The sequence below is a fragment of the Musa acuminata genome, chromosome BXJ2-6 (genome assembly GCF_036884655.1).
Source record: "Musa acuminata AAA Group cultivar baxijiao chromosome BXJ2-6, Cavendish_Baxijiao_AAA, whole genome shotgun sequence".
NCBI classification, from domain to species: Eukaryota; Viridiplantae; Streptophyta; class Magnoliopsida; order Zingiberales; family Musaceae; genus Musa; species Musa acuminata.
The window spans coordinates 11,962,039-11,981,933 of record NC_088343.1 but is presented as its reverse complement, the minus strand read 5'-3'; the positions used below and the strand labels follow the sequence as shown (position 1 = coordinate 11,981,933).

The following is a 19,895-nucleotide window of genomic DNA, read 5'->3' as shown; positions in this document are numbered from 1 at the left end:
TAACAAGTAAAGCAATAACCTTTTTCAAGACAGGAAATTCAACAACAGTACAAGATAACAACAACTGAGATAGATACTAGACAAGCACAGTGTCCTAATCTCAAGTGCGCCAAAAGCATGAGAACATAAAAGCACACCTTTGTTCGTTGGTCATCAACACTGCAGCGACACCATATACACGATAGTACGAGATATCAAAGCGACAACATTGAAGCGGCATCATTTATTCATCTTTGCCTCTTCCAACACTACTGAACAGCAATGGCAAGGAACACCAGCAAGTTCATGGTAGTTAGTAGTCTGCACGATGGTCACTGTAATAATCATCTCTTGCAGAGAAAGAGCTCTCCGCCCTTTCGGTGATCTTCTCTTCCTCGTACCTCAGTTCTTCTTCCAGTGCCAACCCTCCTAATGCACCAGCCACCGCCCCAACTGCCAGGCCCGTAGCCGCTCCAATTTTGCCACCTTTTGGCCTATGATCATAAGCAGAAAACCCTGATGAGTAGCCCGTCGGGGCTGATGGCCCCCCGTAGCCGGATGGCCGATCATAGTAGGGCTGGGCCGGGGCAGGGGCCGGAGCCGTAGGGGCCGAGTAGTATGCAGCGGCGGGGGAGTAATATCCAGAAGAGTAGGGATCGGAGTATCTTCCATATGGATACTGCGAGGGAGGGGGGTGGGACGGGATAGGGTGGCCGTAAGGAGGGATGGGAGGGGGCGGCGGAGAGAAGTTGCGGTAATCTCTAGCCGCGTGAGGAGGAGGTGGAGAAGGGAAGGGAGGAGCGTTGGAGGGATAATAGTAGCCGGAGGAGGGTGGGGGAGGGGGGAAGTGGTAACCGGGTCTGGGTTCGGGTGGGGGGCAGGGGCGCTCTCGGATGGCGAGCCTGATGCGGATCTTACCCTGGGGGCGGCCGGATGGGCGCCGGAGCTCGAGGGTTCGGACGGGAGACGGTGGGGCTCCGCCTCCGCGGCCGGTGGCGTAGCCGGCGAAGGCGTCCTGATGGAGGAGGTCCTTGAGACGGGATCGGGCGGTGCCGACGAGGGGCTTGGGGGTCTCGGAAGGCTTGGAGTGGAAGACATCGAGGGTGAGGAAGAGAAGGGTCTCGGCCGAGGGGAGGGGGAGGGCGAGGCGCTCGTTCCAGACAGGGCGGGTGGAGCCGGCGTCGTCGGGCTTGCTGGCGGCGCGGCGATCGGGGTCGAGGTAGACGACGACGTAAGGCTTGAGGTCGCCGTTGCGCCAGTTGACGTTCTTCAGGTGATTCGCGGAGACGACGGTGACTTCGAGGTCGAGGGGCCTCGACGACGAAGATGGGGGAGGAGGAGAAGGAGGCGGAGGGAGGACGCGCCGCGGAGAGTCCATCGATTCCGACCAATCAAGTTTCCCTGAGACGCCTGGGCTTGCGGAGTGCAATTGATGATTCCCAGCGACGAGGTTGGAGGAAGGGGGAGAAATGGGTGGGTGCGCACAAAGGCGAGCAAGATTGATCGGCGACGTAGACGGGTAATTTCCTTTTACTTTTTCCTTAACATTTTTCCATCCCCTTCCGATTTTAAATTCTCTTCAATTTTCGTTTCTATTTTGCTTTATCCATTCAATAAGAGACGGCCGCTCATCGTATTTTTATTTAATTCGAATTAAATAACTAAATATTGACTAAATTAATTTCAATCGTATATAATTTTTGACCATTTAATTCCGCATTGGATGTGATTTAATCTCTCCGTCGTTAAATTGAATTAGCGTTTTGATAGTTTTTGTTAGGAAAAATCATCGTCCACGTTTGAGTCAATCCGATGTGGTCCAAATCCGAGCGTGTAGGACTGTCCAAGGTGCCCTCAAGGTGGCTCTGAGGTGGTACCTATACTAAGATCGATGTCGGAGAAATTTTTCGACTCGATCCCTCTAATGCTCAAGTTAATGACCAAGGTCTCTTAGTGGGTACGAGTTTTTTTCGAGAAGAGAGCCTCGGGCGTAGCATTGGAGATTCATTTTTATACCTAGCCTTCGATGGAACAATCTGTAACAGCTCCAATGTCTCCCTCTTAGCATTTTATCCACGTGGATAGTAGAGAAGAGATAGCCTCGAACAGCTAGTTATGGGCTTTTGTCCATGTAGGCGTAAAGGCTGGACAATTTTTCCTTCCATAATGGCTTCTATGTGGCATTTATGTGTCAAATGATTGTTGATTATTATATTCACTATCATTTGCCTCCCCCAATGCGTACTTTGGGACTCTTGCGAGAGGGGTTCAAAGTATGATGTTTAGTTCATTTGATATAAGAGCGTTTAGGATCTCCTCTTATGAATTGGGTTTTCCCGACTAACGCCTTATGCAATAGTAGAGGTTGGGCTTTCGACCTCCGCCTTTAGACCTCCACGTCTTGGGCGGAGGCATGGGTTGGGTGTCCCAATCTTCACGTCTCGAGCGAAGGCGAGGGTCAAGCATCCCGACCTCCATGCCTCTAGCGAAGGTGGAGGTCGAGACACCTGACCTCCACGTCTCGAGTGGAAGCAGGGGTCAATCATCCCAACTTCCACGCTTAGAGCAACGATGGAGGTCAGGCTTCCCAACCTCCATGCCTTTGGTGGAGGCCGGGCATCTGGACCTCCATGCCTTTAGCGGAGGTTGGGCATCCCAACCTCCACGCCTCGGGTGGAGACAAGGGTCAAGCGTCCTTACCTCCATGCCTCGTGCAATGACGGAGGTTTGAAAACTCAACCTTCGCACCTTTGGCAGATGCAAAGGTTGGGCATCCCGACCTCCACGCCTCGGGCAAAGGCGAGGGTTGGGCTTCCTTTCCTCCATGCCTCGAGCAGATGCAGAGGTCTGACATCCAGACCCTCATACCTCTTGCGGAAGCGAGGGTCGAGCTTCCCGACTCATGCACCTTAGGTTTCTTAGATCTGTGGCTTTCACCATGACAGGTTTTATTTGATGTAAGTCTGGTTTTTTCGATTCAAATGCCTTGAGCACATTTTTTCTTGTGCCTCCACCATGATAGATTTTTCCTCATGTGGGATGAGTTTTCCATACTCACACGTCTCAAGCACATTTAGTCTATGCTTCCGTCATGGCGAATTTCTTCTCATGTGGGTCAGATTTTCCCAACTCATGTGTCTCGAGCATATTTCAACATACACTTCTATTGTGATGGATTTCTTCTTACGTGGGCCGAGTTTTCCTGACTCACGCATTTCGAGCACATTTGACTTGTGCCTCCGCCATAACAGATTTATTCTCACATGGGTTAGGTTTTCTCGACTCATGCATCTCGGGCTTATTTGGCATGTGCCTCCGTCGTGACGAATTTCTTCTCACACGGGTTGGGTTTTTTCGACTCACGCATCTTGAGCACATTTCTCTTATAGCTCCATTATGGCATATCTCTTCTCATGTGGGTTGGGTTTTCCTAACTCACACGTCTCGAGCACATTTGGCATTTGTCTTCGTCGTGACAGATTTCTTCTCATGCAGGTTGAGTTTTTTCGACTCACGCATCTCAAGCATATTTCTCCTATGCCTCTACTGTGATGGATTTCTTCTCACGCGGATCGAGTTTTCTCGACTCACACATCTCGGGCACATTTAGCTTATGCCTCCATCATGGTTGATTTCTTCTCATGCGAGTCGAGTTTTCTTGGTTCATGTGTCTTGAACACATTATGCATATGCCTATGTCATGACGGATTTCTTTTCACACATGTCAGATTTTCCCGACTCATACATCTAAAGTACATTTGGCATGTCCCTCCGTCATGGCAGATTTTTTCTCATACTGGTCGTGTTTTCTCGACTCACACGTCTCAAGCATATTTCGCATATGCCTTCGTTGTGGCATATTTCTGTTGGCATGGTCGGTTTTTTCCGACTCACATGCCTTGGGCACATTTTGTCATGCGCTTCTATCATAATGAATTTCTCTTAACGTGGGTCGGGGTTTTGCGACTCACACACCTCAAGCACATTTCGCTTTATGCTTCCATCGTAGCGAATTTTTCTTAACGGGGGTTTGAGTTTTCCTGACTCGCAACCTCCGGCAAATTTCACACTGTCTCCACCATAGCAGATTTCTCTTAGCATGAGTTAGGTTTTCTCGACTCACATGCCTCGAGTGCATTTCGCACTGCACTTCTGTTGTAGCAGATTTTTCTTGTCATAGGTCGGGTTTTCTCGACTCACATGTCTTGATCACATTTTGTTGAGAAATTTAGGAAAGCATCACATGCACAATAGAAAAACAAAACAGAAATCGGTTTCCTAAAAACAAAATTATATCAAATTGCGTACGACGATTAGGAGTGAAAAACTCATCAAATCTGAAAACTGGATCTATCCCTGTGTAAGATGTGAGATGATCTCACATAAGGGAACTCGTATATCCCTGATTTGCAGATCTCAGTTCGTGGATGAAGGAGATCTTGTGTTCTCCTCTCTAGCGGTGATTCACATAATGGATAAAGCGGCAACGCACCTTCTCTCGCGATACGTTCTTTCCTCACTTTCGTTCACCCCCACCAACGCAGCAGGGGGCAGTCTTCTTGCTACCCTCTCATACCATAGAGGGAGCAGTCGGCTGAGGAAGAAGCAAGGGAGAAGTTAGGGAGGTGGCAGCTAAAGGTTTAGCCTTATAAATGTTTTAGTCGCACATCCCTTGTTTATAGAGAGCTCCTACTGCTAACCCTAATGGATCTTACCCTATTGGGTATTGGATCTCCATCCAATTTCCCTAGCATATTAGATACTGGATCTCTATCTAATTATCCCTAGCTTAATGGAAATTGGATCTATATCCAATTATCTACTCTAAACTCTTCTTAGATCTCATCCAATGAATCTAATAAAATAGGGGCTTATTGGATATCGCATATTCAATCCTCTATTCATCATATCATCCACTATATGTATGTGACCCTCTAGGCCCGATACCGAGCTGTCTGTGAGTTACACCCGCCATAACTCTTTCTGACTCAGAACTTTTTCTAACTCAAAACTCCTTCTGATTTAGTAAATTATCATCCAATAGATGATAATTCACTCAACTCATCGACTATGAATGTACTAGGTCATCACGTCATAATTCTCAAATAGTACAGGGGATCTAATTCATTTGATATGTCTGCCCTTAGTTACCGTGTATATATAGTTCATCATCCATCTAATATCTCAAAGACCTTATAGTGGACATGGTGCTATCAAGCCCATCTTGAATCAACTCAAGTCTCACTCTAATCAAATTTTTCCGAAGAACTCATTTTCTTTCAATCCAAAGGACCCTGGCCAGGGATTTGTTTGAGCGAGAACATATAGGACATTCCTCTCATGACACCGAAAGTGGATGATTCTATATCGATACTCAATTGCTCTCGTAAGGTTGGCTACCACTCCCAATGATCGGGTATGTTGGATATAGAACCTCCAAACCCATAAGTTTGGTATCAAAGAGTAGAGTACTCATATAGGGCATCATTGGTGTCTCAAGTCTAAAGACCATACACACAACTGTGACCATGAAATTATTGTTTGACGATAAGATATCATTAACTATCCAACATTCCATGAGTGAATCATTCAGTATACTCATTCTCCAATAAGCACCTGCACTATATCCCTAATGTCTTCACATAAACAGCTATGAAGCCAGTTACCTCCATCAGATGGACAGGTATATAGTACATCGATCTATCCGGTTATCTTGATGTCTCCCTCAAGAAACCTATGATCGGAAATATTTAATGTTTGTATTTATAGGCGAATTAGTCTCATTATCATGATCTCAACATGATCCAATTCTCATTGCACAGATCCATGAACATCACAATATATGCAACAAGTAACATAAAATGAAAAATACTAATAATAATAATAAGCAAAAAGACTATGCAGTGTTCACATATGCCATCACTTACGTGATTGGCTTGCAAGATACTTGTAACTAGCACATTTCACCCTACACCACCATTGTGGTGAGCTTCGAGTCCTTCCTCTATCATGGTAGATTTCATGTCCTCCTTCTATCGTAGCATGCTTCAAGTCCTCCCTCTACCATGGTGGATTTTGGGTCCTTCTTTAATTGTGACAAGTTTTAAGTCCTCCCTTCGTCGTGGCGGATTTCGAGTCTTGCCCTTATCGTGACGGGCTTCAAGTCCTCCCTCTACCATGGTGGATTTTGGGTCCTTCTTTAACTGTGACAAGCTTTAAGTCCTCCCTTCGTCGTGATGGATTTCGAGTCTTGCCCTTATCGTGACGGGCTTCAAGTCCTCCTTTCACATGTGGAGGACTTTGGATCCTCTTCTCACTATGACAAGCTTTGTCAAGAGGTGCCTCGATTAATAACTTCATCAACTCTGAATGTGGGAGGGACTTGGTAAGATTCCAAGGGTCGATTGATGATGCCTCAGGCCAAGCCTTCTTTCGTATAGAGACTCCCTCAAGTTGCTTCTCAGCTCTCCGACACTAGTTATCATTGGAAATTTCATCACCACATGATAGCTCTACACTATAGCCCTCAGTATGTTGAGTGTGGTTTAGCTATGGTCGCATTGTACGTTGATAGGATGTTGACCACTATAAATTTGGTCATCACCATTTTGGAGCAGGGCTCATCCCTAAACATGATGTGTAGGCTCATAGTCCCAAGAGGAGAGATGGAGTCACTAGTAAGCCTCATCAACGAAGAAGTAATAGGGTTGAGATTGTTAGTCGAGAGCACAAGTTTTTGAAAAGCATTAAAGTAGAGGATATCAATAGAGCTACTTATATCAATCATGACCCTCTTCACTCGAGAGTTAATCATCTTCATGGAAACCACCAAGGCATTGTCATGGTTTGGATTAAGGTACTCTATCTTTTCTTCCTTAAAGGTTATTTAGGAGTCATCTTCGAACCTCGGACATTTTTCAATGGTAGTCCAAGCGTAGGCTTTACAACTCGAGGAGTTGTCTCCTCCCGAGGTAGATCCACCGATGATGATATTGATCTATCTCTCCATTAGCCATTGTTCTTGGTGCCTCCGAACAAACCTCTCGAGGTGTCATTGACAAATGAGTTTTCAATTTGCTCCTTCAAATCATGATAGTCCTCCGTATTGTGGCCATAATTATGGTGGAAGTGGTAGTACTTGGATTTGTTCCTCCTCTCCAATAGTGTCATCATCAATTAAGGGTCTTTCAAGAGCCATTTTTTCTTTATTTGTAAAAAGACTTCGGTTCTAGTTATATTCAATGGAGTCAACTCAGAACTCGAGCAAGGCAGCTCTGGTCGATCATTTCTTCTTCGTCTTATGTTATTTATCGTGGTGATCTCGAGGTTGGGAGTGACAGTTCTCGCTCCTATTTTGGCCTTTTACACGTTTCATTGCGATTACTCAAGACCATTGCCTCCGCAATAACATATTAGTTGGCCCTTTGAAGCACATTGAGCACCATCGCTAGTTGCCTCTCTACGAACAATCAAAAAAAGCAAGAGGACTTGAGCCCCATCATGAAGGCTTGTATTACAAGTGATGGATAAGCTTCTTACATGCCTCGGATCTCGTTAGTGAATCAAGCGATGAAGTTAGAGAGTTTTTTTTCCTCCCCTTACTTGAATCTAAGAAGCATTACCGTCGATGGCCTTAGGCGCATATTCCCGAGAAAGTAGAGCTCAAACTCCTTTGTGAGTTGAGCAAAATAGATAACCGAGAGCGACTTCAAGCAGGTGTACCATTCTCGTGTTGTGCCTCTTAATGTTGTCAGGAAGGCATGACACATTAGGGCGTCCGAGGTGTCGTACAATGATATCTAGATACGAAAGGCAGCAATATGCTTTATCGGATCGATATTATCGTCAAAGGCCTCCAGTGATGGGAGGTGAAAGTCCATCGGGATTGGCTCTTAGATGTTCTGAGTGAACAGTGATCGATTGGAGGTGGGATTGATTGAACTTTCTCCTCTGGATTGCTGGAACTCTCGCTGCATCTCTTATAAGTGTTGGTCAATTTATCATAGCTAGATCCTCATAGAGTCATTCGTCGAATTCACTAACTATATCTTGGATTTAAGCTCAGTAGAGTTGTGGTGTGGCGATGCACTGAATTTCACGGTTGGGGAGCGAGGCACTCCCTCGGCTAGGAGTTCCATGGGCCTTGAGTAATTCTGAGATGCTAGCACTATGTTGGGCGGGAGAGATTCCAACAAGCACTAGTGCTAGTAGCGGCTGAGGTATTGATTACGACTGAGATGGTGTTGCTTGTTAGGCTAGTGGAGGCAAGATCGAGGTGATAGCTTGCATCATGCCCGTTAGCGTCTACACTTGTTAAGTGAGGTTCAGGAACACTTCGATAGGGATAAGTAGGTAGCTCGAAGTCATTCACAATGGCGAGAGACTTGGGTCAATGAACAGATGCCAGTACTGCACCGATGTTTGCATCGAAGTGGACATATCCATGTGTAGAAAAGATGACAACGGCCCTCCTGAGTAAAAGTGCTATGAGTTGAAGGCAAGGTCTCATCGCTAGAGCATTTATTAAGAGGGTTGACAGACAAACATTCCTGCGACATTAGGCCCTCCTTTTAGTACCAAAATATTAGGGGAAACCGTCATCGACGTTTGAATGAACTCGACATGTTCCAAACCCGAGGTTATAGGAATGTCTAAAGTGGTGACTGATGTGGTACTTGCACCAAGACTAATGTTAGGGGAAATTTTTTGATATGGTCTATCCAACGCTCAAGTTAGTGACCAAAGTTTCTTAGTGGGTATGAGTTTTTTTTCAGAAAAAAAGTCTCTCGACGTAGCGTTGAAGATTCGCATTTATACTTAGTCTTGGAGGGGACAACTTGTAACCACTCTAATATTCTCTTCTTGGTGTTTTGTCCATGTGGGCGATGGGAGGATACCATTCCAAATGACTCGCATTTGTTCACGTAAGCAAACAGGTAGATGCTGAATCTTTTTCTTCCATGATTATTTTACTTATTTATCGGATTATTGGTTATTAATATATTTTCTATCCATTTTGAATGTAAACTAATATAAGTTTGAAGTAATTAAAATTAAAATAATTAAATCGCAAAACAATTTTTTTCTATAAAACAATATAGTTAATAAGAGTGATGGTTGCCGCTGATATGTATCAATTAGCTCAGCTGAGGTGGCTTGAGATGTCTCACCGATTCGTGGGTCCCGATTGACTTCACCCCAGGGGAGAACGCGTACCGCTGACTGCACACCGTTTCGAATTCTGACACCCGCGAGCGGCCAAGTGTTCCCCCCATCCCACAGAGGCGGAGATTTCTTAGGGCTTGAGATGGTCGCAGTTTTGGGTTGGTTAGCGGGAGCAGAGAAACCAATTCCTAAGCTTATCCATCACCCCCTCCCCCTGAATCTTTCTTCTTCCCCTTCATCTACAGTGCAGGAACGAGGTCGGGTTCAAAGAATCTTGCAGCTGGTATCGGAATGAATCCTTTCTCTCGTTTGATATGGATGTGAGTTGTTGTTCTTACCTTTCACCGGTTAAATGCAGATATTCCCGGAAATTAGTATCGGCGCAACTTCTGGACCTCCCCTGATCGTCTCTTCTCTCTTGTAGAACCTGTAGACACCAAGTGATAGCGCGAGAGAAGATCCCTTCTCCGTCATTGTCCGGGTCACGAGACCTGATCTGGTAAATCATCGACCGAATCTCGTTTTTGTTCTCTTTCTAAAAATTGGAACATCTTTCATGTTGATTTGGTCCTATTTATTTGGGGATTGCGCTGAATAAACTGCAAGATGATGGAGTTGGAATCCTAAACGCATTCTGTTACTGGCATTCGAATTTGAACTGTGAAATGCCTTATCCCGTAGTCCACGGATAATTCGGTTCACTGCATCGTGCTGTGAAATCTCTAAAATTTGCTCCATTTTGGCCTAAACCGTTCTATTGAGGATAATCTTTTTTGCTGGTCCACTGGGCATGTGCTACTTTTGCGTTATAAGTGCTCAGTTCCTTTCATCAGTGGGAGGAGACGGTTTCCTTCAGAAGTCTTGAGTATATTTATGTTTGTAATGATTTCAAGATGGCGGCAAACCACAGTGCGCACCATCGTTCCTTGATATGAACCTCTACCATATGTGAGGTTGAGATTAGATAAGACATCCGAAGAAACGTTGCCATCTTTTGGTGAATTCTCATCTGTGTTATCTCATGATTTCGTTTCCACTTGTTCATCTCATTAGATCTAAGATAAATTGTAAGATTTTTTTGTGAAGATCTAGGATCTGGGATTTTTATAGTCAGTTCCTTAGTTTATGTGTTCATGATCGGTAAATGAGACTGCAGATTGTTCTCCTTAGCATGTTAGTTTTCTTTAATCTTGCAAGTAATTTGGTAAACAGGAAAATATAAACTTGAGATTAAGGGGTTTGCTTGTTGCAATTCTCATCATATATGCGGTCGCTAATTGTGATTTGCATGTGAAGTCAGAAAGGATGTGGATGACAAATATATGAGACAGCAAACTGATGCTTTACTGATATTGTTTTATGGGTTACTCTTGTTCGTGCAACCCATCATTCTTGTGGATATGGATGGGATTTTTTTTCTTTTTTTATATGACAACTATATAACAAATAATATGTACTATAAGTTTGTCTCACGACAAACAAAAGTACTCCCAATTGATATGCAGTGTGATTGCTGTTCTCTGCAGGAGATACTTCGTTTGAATTTACATAGACCAGTTGCATCTATGGTTTTTGGTGGATAACAAATTGCAGCTATGGTTGTAGCAATTAAGCACAACCGACAAAAATACTATTTGCAATACTCTCTTACTAGTCACTTGCACTATTTTTGGGGTTTTATGAATGATAAGATGTTTAGGGATTTAAATTGCCAAATGTTGCAAGCTACAGATTGCCAGTATATCAAAACGATAACATTTTGATCAAATTATTGAAATCATAACTGGCGTGTAGTAAATTGATTCATTCTTTTCTAATGTTTTATTGATATTTGGTCATATACTGCTTAGTTAATTCAATGTACAAGTATTGTGTCATAAGATAAGCAATTGTCTCATTGATGTTAAAGTGTGGATCATCTCAGGAGAGAATCATTTTGAGTATCACTCAGGAAGAACCATGGATGGAACTGATGATAGGTACACAAAAGATGGCACAACTGATATCCATGGAAATCCAGCTGTGAGGAAGGATACTGGCAATTGGAGGGCTTGTCCTTACATTCTTGGTATCCTCATGCAAAATGGTGAAAGTTTGCGCTTTGTGTTGCCATTAATCTGACTGTCGGAATTTTGCATTTCATCGCAGCGAATGAATGCTGCGAAAGGCTGGCATATTATGGGATGAGCACAAATTTAGTGAACTATATGAAGGACCGTCTCCACCAGGGAAATACAACAGCATCAAATAATGTCACAAACTGGTCAGGAACATGCTATATCATGACACTGCTTGGGGCCTTTGTTGCTGATTCCTACTTGGGAAGATATTGGACGATTGCAAGTTTCATGACAGTTTACATCATTGTAAGACTCGTACCACCAGCTACCCAGTTTTGATATTTAGAAGCTTGTAAGCAACTTGTGTGCTTTTTTACAGGGTTTGACACTTCTAACAATGACAGCATCTGTCAAAGGTCTGGAACCTACTTGTCACGATGGCGTCTGTGATCCCACAAAGGCACAAACAGCAATGGTTTTTGTAGCGCTTTATCTCATTGCACTGGGAACTGGAGGAATAAAGCCTTGTGTCGCCTCTTTCGGTGCTGACCAATTCGATGAATCAGATGAATCGGAGAAGAAAAGGAAGAGCTCCTTCTTCAATTGGTTCTACTTCTCCATCAACATTGGTGCCTTGGTTGCTTCTTCTGTGCTAGTATGGATACAAACCAATGTAGGATGGGGCTGGGGGTTTGGAATACCAGCAGTGGTGATGGCAATAGCAGTTGTGAGCTTCCTCTTGGGAACCCCATTGTACAGGCACCAGAAACCTGGAGGAAGTCCGGTCACACGCGTTGCTCAGGTCATCGTAGCATCGTTGAGAAAGACTGGAGCCAAGGTGCCCGATGACAAGTCTCTTCTTTACGAGGTCGCAGAGAAGGAATCTGTCATACACGGTAGCCGTAAGCTTGAACACACTGACGAATTGAAGTAAGCTCATGACGCTCTATCTAACTTACTTTTTTGCTTCTTAATTTCTATTATTTACCTTAGTTTCCTTAATTTGGCTCATATGAATGAAAACTTGCTGTATGGTCTTTAGATGAAGGCAAGTTTTGATGAACCATTATGATGCAGATTATGATACGTTATGTGCCGATCTCTGACTTCCATTCAGGTTCCTTGACAAGGCTGCAGTTGTCACTCGAGATGACAAGAACTGTGTGAACTCCTGGAGGCTGTGCACTGTCACCCAAGTCGAAGAGCTCAAGAGCATCGTGAGATTGCTTCCAATATTGGCGAGCGGCGTCCTCTTCGCTACGACCTACAGCCAGATGGGAACCATGTTTGTGCTCCAAGGCAACACTTTAGATCCTCGTATGGGTCCTCACTTCGAGATTCCAGCAGCCTCGCTCTCCATATTTGACACCATCAGCGTGATCGTTTGGGTCCCCATCTACGACCGGATGATCGTCCCCGTGGCACGCAGGTTCACCGGCCGCGAGCGTGGCTTCACTCAGCTGACTCGGATGGGCATCGGCCTGGGCATCTCGATCTTGGCCATGTTGTCTGCCGGAATTATGGAGGTCGTGAGGCTCCACATCGTGGCGAGTCACAACTTATACGACTCCGAAGACTACGTGCCGATCTCCATATTCTGGCAGATCCCGCAGTACTTCTTGGTGGGAGCAGCTGAGATCTTCACCTTCATTGGACAATTGGAGTTCTTCTACGACCAGGCACCGGATGCCATGAGGAGCTTGTGCAGTGCCCTGTCACTCGCCACCGTGGCACTCGGCAATTACGTGAGCTCCCTGCTCGTCACAATAGTCACAGGCATCACGACGAGGAACGGCAGGCTTGGATGGATTCCAGATAACCTGAACGGAGGGCACATCGATTACTTCTTTTGGCTCTTGGCAATTCTCAGCACGGTCAATTTAATGGTGTATCTTTTGATCGCCAACTGGTACACCTACAAGAAGACGACAGACGATGACAATGAACTCCAGTAGTCATCGTTGTCGGTGTTCCTATCGCACGGATCATGTTTTATTTGCTTCATGTACGTAATAGACATTGCCTTCATGCTTCACATAGCCATATGAAATTAATGCGTCAAGTGAGAGTCTCTCACTGGATGATGCTACATGTAGCTTATACTCGACCATTAGCTTATTGGTATATCATTGATATTAGACATGCCTCTTTTCTTCCTCACTCTTCTTCTTCCAAGGGGTAGACGGACAGTGGGTGGCTGTGTTGTGGTGAAGGGGGTAGATGATTCTTTGTTCTTCACAGGTTCTCTTTCCTTTTGGTAGCTTTGCCAGCAGGAAGAGATGCAGCTCATCAGGCATGCCCACAGAGAAAAGCATAAAAAGCAGGGTTTGTCATTGCTCCTTTTCCCAATTCAAATGCCTTTGGGCCCCAGCAGTGATGATTTCCATGCAGTCCAATCAAGCTTTATCTCCATCTTCTCAGTCCATGGGACCCTCCTTTGTGAACTCCAAGGAGCTCCCCCCTGCGCCATGCAGGCCCCCTCTCCATCAATCAGCAGTGCCAGGCCTAAGATCTCGCTGGAATATTGCGGATCCCCAAGAAGGTTTAAAGAAGGTTTACCCGCCCCCTTTGCCGTGTGAGCTTCCATGCTTTGTTCCCTCGACCAAGGCTTAGGGTTAGGTTCGAAAGCTAGCAGCCGGTAGCATCAACACGATGGAGAGTCTCACATGGTGGTAATCATGAGCTTATCCCTTGTGCGTGTTTGAGGTGCGTCCTACCAGCTTGCACTGCCTTCCTTTTTCCCTTCCCTTAACCATTGAAAAGCTTAGCTTTGCCAAAATGTCAAGATTAGCGATCTCATCGGCCCATGTTCATGACAAATCCCGAGGACCCTTTCGATGCCTTCAGCTAAAGACCAGATGCCATCCATCCCCGGTGCTCATGACTCGTCACCGAGCCTCTCTCACCCATACTCTTTTGTTTTCTTTTGTTGCAGTGCAACACTCTTGTATCATTCTACAACATCTATTTCCCAAAGTAACACACCCAAACATCAAGCCTTTTGGCCTTGTAAAAACATTAACCTAACATTACCAATACCGAGTGAAGAAAACGACAAGCTCACATCGGTAGCTTCTGCCTGCCTCTCAATTAAAGAGAGACGAAGTGCCCTTTTTGTTCCCTTCTTAATGGATAAAAGAACTGCCGCAGGAGCTGCGTGCATTGTTTTAGTAAACCCATACCAAGGCAAAGTTCTTCTCCAACCACATGTCAAATGGCTTCAGAGGCAAACTAGTTGGATCCACGACCCGAATCTTCACCGAGCAGAAGAAAAAAAAAGGTTAAAGAATTAGGGAGGGTTGCTCGATCACTGTCGCTACGTACTGCCCACTGAAACCTTCCCCCTGTAGCAAACAGTAGTACTCCACAGCAAAACGGTGCACGTAATAGACGGATAAGAAGAGCACAGCAGTAATCGCCATCGCCGATGATTGCGATCCTCTCATGTTCGACACCATTCATCCAAGAGCAGAACGGTCCTCTCACACCACAGCAGCAGCAGCAACAGCAACAGCAGCAGCAGAACTTACTTGGCTCATGTGAGTTCCGTGAGCCAGGAATCACCCATCTGGTTCGTCTGACACCCACTCCGCCCCCACACCTTAAATCTCCCATGTTTATGGTAAGTTAAGCCATGTCTCGTCACACAATGCCTCCAGTTTTATGTTGGCTTGTGTCAACATTTGTCTCTTCCATCTCACTCGCCCCCACATGTCAAAAGTGCTCGTTTGGTACAATATTTTCTTTGGTGTCTGCATTATTTACGCCATGCATCGATCGACTAACAACAAGCTTTGCTTTTCCACTAAGCACCGGACGCCAAGTACACAACCAAACAAATATATCAACTATGTGAAAGAAGAAAGCAGAGAGGTATAAAGTGAAACGAGGGGGTGTGAGTGATTGCTTTCGCTGCTTTTTCTCTCGTGGAATCCTATTTCTCACATTTCCTCGTCTCTTTTGTATCCACTTTACTGACATCTCCCTCTCTCTGCCCCTCGTTGAGCAACGACGATTCCTTCCTCGCTATTTCCTTCCCTCCTCTAAGCTCTACGCGAGTCGAGACGACACCGAGAGAAGACTGCCAGCGAGCGAACTGGGAAAGCGGGGGTGGGGGGGTGGGGGGCGCGGGGGAGAGAGAGAGATGGCTTCGTTCATTGCGGGGGACTGGACCAGTCGCGACGCTTCCATGATGGTCGACATGGAGAGCCACCATCACCAACAGCAGCGGCAACTCCATCCGCCTCTGCAGGCCCAGCGCCGGGCGCCTTCCTCCACTTGCGACCTCCACCCGGGCGAGACCGTCACTGGCTTCTGCGCATCTTGCCTCCGCGAGCGCCTCGCTGGCCTCGAGACCCCCACTGCTGCTTCCGGCCGCAAGTCCACCTCCGCCCTCCGATCCGTGTTTTGCAAGGTGACCGCTGGTGCCGCCCCTTCCGCGGGCCCCTCATTCCTCCGCCGGTCCAAGTCCTTCTCCTTTGGCCGCGGCGGCGGCGGGGGCGGGGGCGGGGCCGGCGACGGGTTCTCTGCCCAGCGACCCCCCGCCGCCACCTTCGAGCCCCAGCGCAGGTCCTGCGACGTCCGCGGCCGCAGCACGCTGTGGTCCCTCTTCCACGAGGACGACCGCCACAGGGGGCCTCAAAGCGCCTCGACCTCCACCGTCGCCGCGGCGTCTGCTGGGGTAGCAAACGATGTGGTGTGCCGGAACCAAGGCCATTCGGGTCCCTCCGTCGCCCCTGCCGTCCCCGAAACCCGCGAAGAGGAGGTCGACGACGGCGGCGACGAGATCAGGCCTGTTGACCCTGTCGTCCTGGTGGTCGGATCCTCGGGGGAGATAACTGAGGAAAGGCAGGAGGGGGCTGAGGAGAAGAAGGCGGAACTGAAGCCGATGAAGGACCACATAGATCGCGACTCCCAGCAGCAGGCAAAGAAACCGCCGTCCAAGGACCTCAAGGAAATCGCCAGCAGCTTCTGGCTCGCGGCCTCCGTGTTCAGCAAAAAGCTTCAGAAGTGGGGGAGAAGACAGAAGCTGAAGAAGCAAGGCGGCGACGCCGCAATGCCGGCGGAGAAGCCAGCCAAGACATCCCGGCGGTTCCGCGACACGCAGTCGGAGGTCGCCGTGGATGCCTCCGGCCGGAGATCCTGCGACACCGACCCGCGCTTCTCTCTGGACGCCGGCCGGATGTCCTTCGATGACCCCAGGTTCTCGTGGGACGAGCCGAGGGCGTCTTGGGACGGGTACCTGTTTGGAGGCCGATCCGTGCTCCCTCGGCTCCCTCCCATGCTCTCCGTCGTCGAGGACGCCCCCGCCCCTGCCGTCCAACGGTCAGACTACCTGATCCCCGTCGAGGAGGACGCCGCGATCCCAGGGGGGTCCACGCAGACTCGAGACTACTACTTGGACTCCTCCAGTCGGCGGAGGCGAAGCCTCGACCGCTCCAGCTCCGTCAGGGAGCAGCCTGTCGAGACCAGTGAGCCTAAGCCGGTCTCCAACGGGAAGGTATCCCCTGCAAATGGAATGGACTTCTTACACTTTCACCATGACACCTTGCTTGACCGGGATGTGAAAGACTGGAGCTCGAATTCTCTGAGGGACGATTACTCGGGCAGCTTCGAGTCGGCTTTCAGGGATCCTCACAGAGGTGCTGCTGCCAAAAAGTCCAGGAGGTGGAGCAAAGCATGGAATATATGGGGTTTTATTCAGCGAAGAAACAGTGGCAGAGGAGAAACCAATATGGTCGAGCGATCCTTGTCGGAGACCTGGCCGGAGCTAGGATCCAAGAGCTTTAGTAGCAAGATTCTCCGGAGTAATAGCAGTGTGAGCTTCAGGAGCTCTTTCAGTGGCAGTGCCGGGTTTGGGGGCACGAAGAACAGCAGTACGAAGCCCAATGGCAATCATAAGAACAGGAGAGATGAATTTGGTTTGGAGAGGAACAGAAGTGCTCGGTATTCTCCAAACCATGTAGACAATGGCATGCTGCGGTTTTACTTGACGCCGATGCGAAATAGCCGGAGGACTGGAGTTTCAGCGAGCGGGAGACAGATACCTTCCCAATACTTCACAAGGAGCATGCTTGGATTGCATTGAGCTGATTCTTCCTTCCTTCTATCAGGTTCCTATTCTTCTGTTAAATCTGTGTCTTATTCTGCTGGAGATTGTTGGAACAATGCTGTTTTTTGTGCTTCAACAATAATTGCCTTCGCCTAACCCACTTTAAATTGTGATCAACTTACAGATTGTTGGAGAATAACATCTGATCATTATGGAACCTACACTAACCAGTGAGATCAACTTATTAGCAATGGTAGTTGGTCAAACCTACCAATATGCTACTAACTTTTACTTGCAGCTGTTTTGTTGTTTGCCCCCTGTTGTCGCTTTTCCTGCATCTTCTTAACATGCTTAATAAGTTCACCATAGGGTTCATCCATGCAGACTATGTGGTCCAATATTTTAGCCGAATCTAAATATGATGCTTGCCATATGTATATCCAGTCTGCTATCTGTTTTTTCAAGACAACTTGAATGATATACATATTAATGGAAAATTTTGCTTGTTTTCACTTTATTTCCGTTTGTACTCTAAAATGTGCATCAGGCTTCCTCATTCTGGCAGAGTGTTATTCCTCGATTGTAGTTTTACCAATACTTACGAAACCATTGCTAACAGTATGTATCATTTCGTGTTGTTGATCTCAACTCATTAATTTGCTTGGGTTGATGTTGCAACGTTGGGGTGCTTATATATACCATATGGAAGTACAGTATTAGCAAAGATAATTGTTTGCTAATTAATTCTCCATCCCCAAAGTGTCTGTTAGCACTTACACTTTTTGACATTGGATTAGGTGAGACATTTGTTGCGTGGCCAAATGAGTTTACTGATTTATGCTGTGGAGGGGAATCAATAATCAGTCCAATTGTGCTTAGGGCTATCAGGAAATGAACATTTGCTGTAATATGCCCTGCACATGTTCTCCTCCAACATGATGCTGGCCCCAGCAGTCTGGTCACTTCAGATCAATTCAGTCTGTTTAGCCATCTTTCTCAATCATGTAATTTGCCTAGCTCTTTCTCTTCGGATGCTCTTTATGCTGGTCCACCCGAAAGATTGATGAAGACAGTTGAAAGGAGGTTTTGAGGAGCAAAGACAGCTCGATACCACTTCAGAGGCAGCCGACCGGCGAAGTGAGGACCGGTTGTTGTGACATCAGAGCTACAGCAGGACACTTTGAAAAGTTGAACCAACTCTGAAGGATCAAAGCATGTGACATTAGGCTGCCTGTCATGCTAATCTTAGAACGAAACCAAATGACCTGTTTAGTAGCTTGAGATTTTAACCTGTGAATGAAATTTATGGTCATTTCATTCCATTGTTAATGCTTCCGAAATGGCTAGAGCTCCTGTTTATCTATTTATTAGTAAGAGATTACATGTTACTATCTGCGGCAAAAGATGATTTGATACTTGGTCAGATGCCTAACACCATGATTGTCTGCTTTCATTTTGTTTATGCAGGTGATCCTGTTCAGAGCAGAAAATGTGGTCATCACTCTGGGATTATTTTCTTTTCTTCTTGGTTCATGGACCCTCACTGCGAAAGTGTAATAACATTTTTTTCGGTAAATCGAAGTCAGCTTGATGCTGAGGCCATGTTACATTATGCTCATATATATGGGGACTGGGAATGACAAAAAGCTCAAGTATGGGAACTTGATGAATCAGGGGGATTCAGATTTCACTTTGCTTCTAGACCTTGCCACATTTTACCCAGGAGCCGGTGATACCGCCTCAAATCCAGCTGAAAACTACTAATTCTGGGTTGATCAGATCAAAACATTTATAAAGGCAGCCTAATTTGAGTGTCAGTCCTTTTCCTATCTTTTCCTCCATGTCATTTGCACAACATGAAACGATACCTGAGTCTGCAAGCAAGCAAACAGGACACAGCGTGAAACACTCGTTGGAGAAGAAAGGTGACTGCACTAACTCTACCCTGGAGATTATTTTTGTTGTTCTTACCCATAAATTCCCAGGCCTTGTCAATAATTCTCTTGTTCTTGCAGTCTCTATGTATCTTAAGCAGTTCACGTTGTTATGTCAAGTGCATAAATTGCTTGGGGTTCTCACTCGGTGATAAGAACACTGCAATCACCAAAAACCCATGGGGTGCATGAGAATAAACTCAAAGACCGTATGAATCAATTATTTATCGAATTCAAATAAAATTACAAGTGTAAAAAGAACAATTAATTGTTCATCGAACACCAAATTATTTAGTTATCTTATCCATACAATAGATTTTTTGCTTTCTTTAATTATCGGCCAAACGTGACATGGTATTTAATGTATCTTCATCCACACTAGCTAGATATAATTGTATCTATATATATATTGTTAATGAACCTTTATGGCTGAGGTGTCAGGGCTCGATCCGACTAACGATATCCTGGAGTGTCTTGGGGATGAAGGTCTTGCTTAATCAGGTCGTGCTCGGATTTGGTGTGGACGCTCTACTTTCGTGAACCCGTCTGCCTTTGTTGCGCCTCGGATTCCTACACACAAGCTTGGGTCAAGATGGGGTGATCCTGATTTCGGCCCCTCCAAAGCTTAAGTTAGTAGGGTTATTGTGTTTTTTCGATACCCCTCATCAGATGTTGGCGAGGGGTTCTTATTGTAGCCCCCGGGAG

The 19,895-nt window shown here is 46.2% G+C and overlaps 3 protein-coding genes across 6 annotated transcripts; 2 read left to right on the top strand and 1 right to left on the bottom strand.

The window, feature by feature from the left end:
- Nucleotides 1-1,481, bottom strand: LOC135614877 (formin-like protein 5). The gene has a single exon (XM_065112716.1). The coding sequence runs from the start codon at nucleotides 1,355-1,357 to the stop codon at nucleotides 293-295; it is 1,065 nt and encodes a 354-aa protein (XP_064968788.1). The 5' UTR covers nucleotides 1,358-1,481; the 3' UTR covers nucleotides 1-292.
- Nucleotides 1,482-9,233: 7,752 nt separating this feature from the next.
- LOC103988421 (protein NRT1/ PTR FAMILY 8.1) lies at nucleotides 9,234-13,319 on the top strand. 2 transcript variants are annotated; one of them, XM_018827833.2, is made up of 6 exons: nucleotides 9,234-9,427; nucleotides 9,503-9,643; nucleotides 11,069-11,212; nucleotides 11,293-11,510; nucleotides 11,584-12,134; nucleotides 12,322-13,319. In XM_018827833.2, exons 3-6 carry the CDS (start codon nucleotides 11,104-11,106, stop codon nucleotides 13,157-13,159), a joined length of 1,716 nt encoding a protein of 571 aa, XP_018683378.2. In that variant the 5' UTR covers nucleotides 9,234-9,427; nucleotides 9,503-9,643; nucleotides 11,069-11,103; the 3' UTR covers nucleotides 13,160-13,319. The 2 variants fall into 2 exon arrangements, with proteins under 2 accessions (XP_018683378.2, XP_018683380.2); XM_018827835.2 differs by having other exon boundaries at nucleotides 9,234-9,464; nucleotides 9,569-9,643.
- Nucleotides 13,320-15,112: 1,793 nt separating this feature from the next.
- LOC103987860 (protein OCTOPUS) lies at nucleotides 15,113-18,868 on the top strand. Of its 3 annotated transcripts, XR_001978666.2 has the most exons (3): nucleotides 15,113-17,317; nucleotides 17,441-17,509; nucleotides 18,724-18,868. XR_001978666.2 is itself a non-coding variant. In XM_009406301.3 (2 exons), the coding sequence occupies exon 1, from the start codon at nucleotides 15,349-15,351 to the stop codon at nucleotides 17,290-17,292; it is 1,944 nt and encodes a 647-aa protein (XP_009404576.2). In that variant the 5' UTR covers nucleotides 15,113-15,348; the 3' UTR covers nucleotides 17,293-17,317; nucleotides 18,054-18,576. The 3 variants fall into 3 exon arrangements, 2 of the variants coding, with proteins under 2 accessions (XP_009404576.2, XP_009404575.2); XM_009406301.3 differs by lacking the exons at nucleotides 17,441-17,509; nucleotides 18,724-18,868 and adding an exon at nucleotides 18,054-18,576; XM_009406300.3 differs by lacking the exon at nucleotides 17,441-17,509 and having other exon boundaries at nucleotides 15,114-17,317.
- The last annotated feature ends 1,027 nt before the right edge of the window (nucleotides 18,869-19,895 follow it).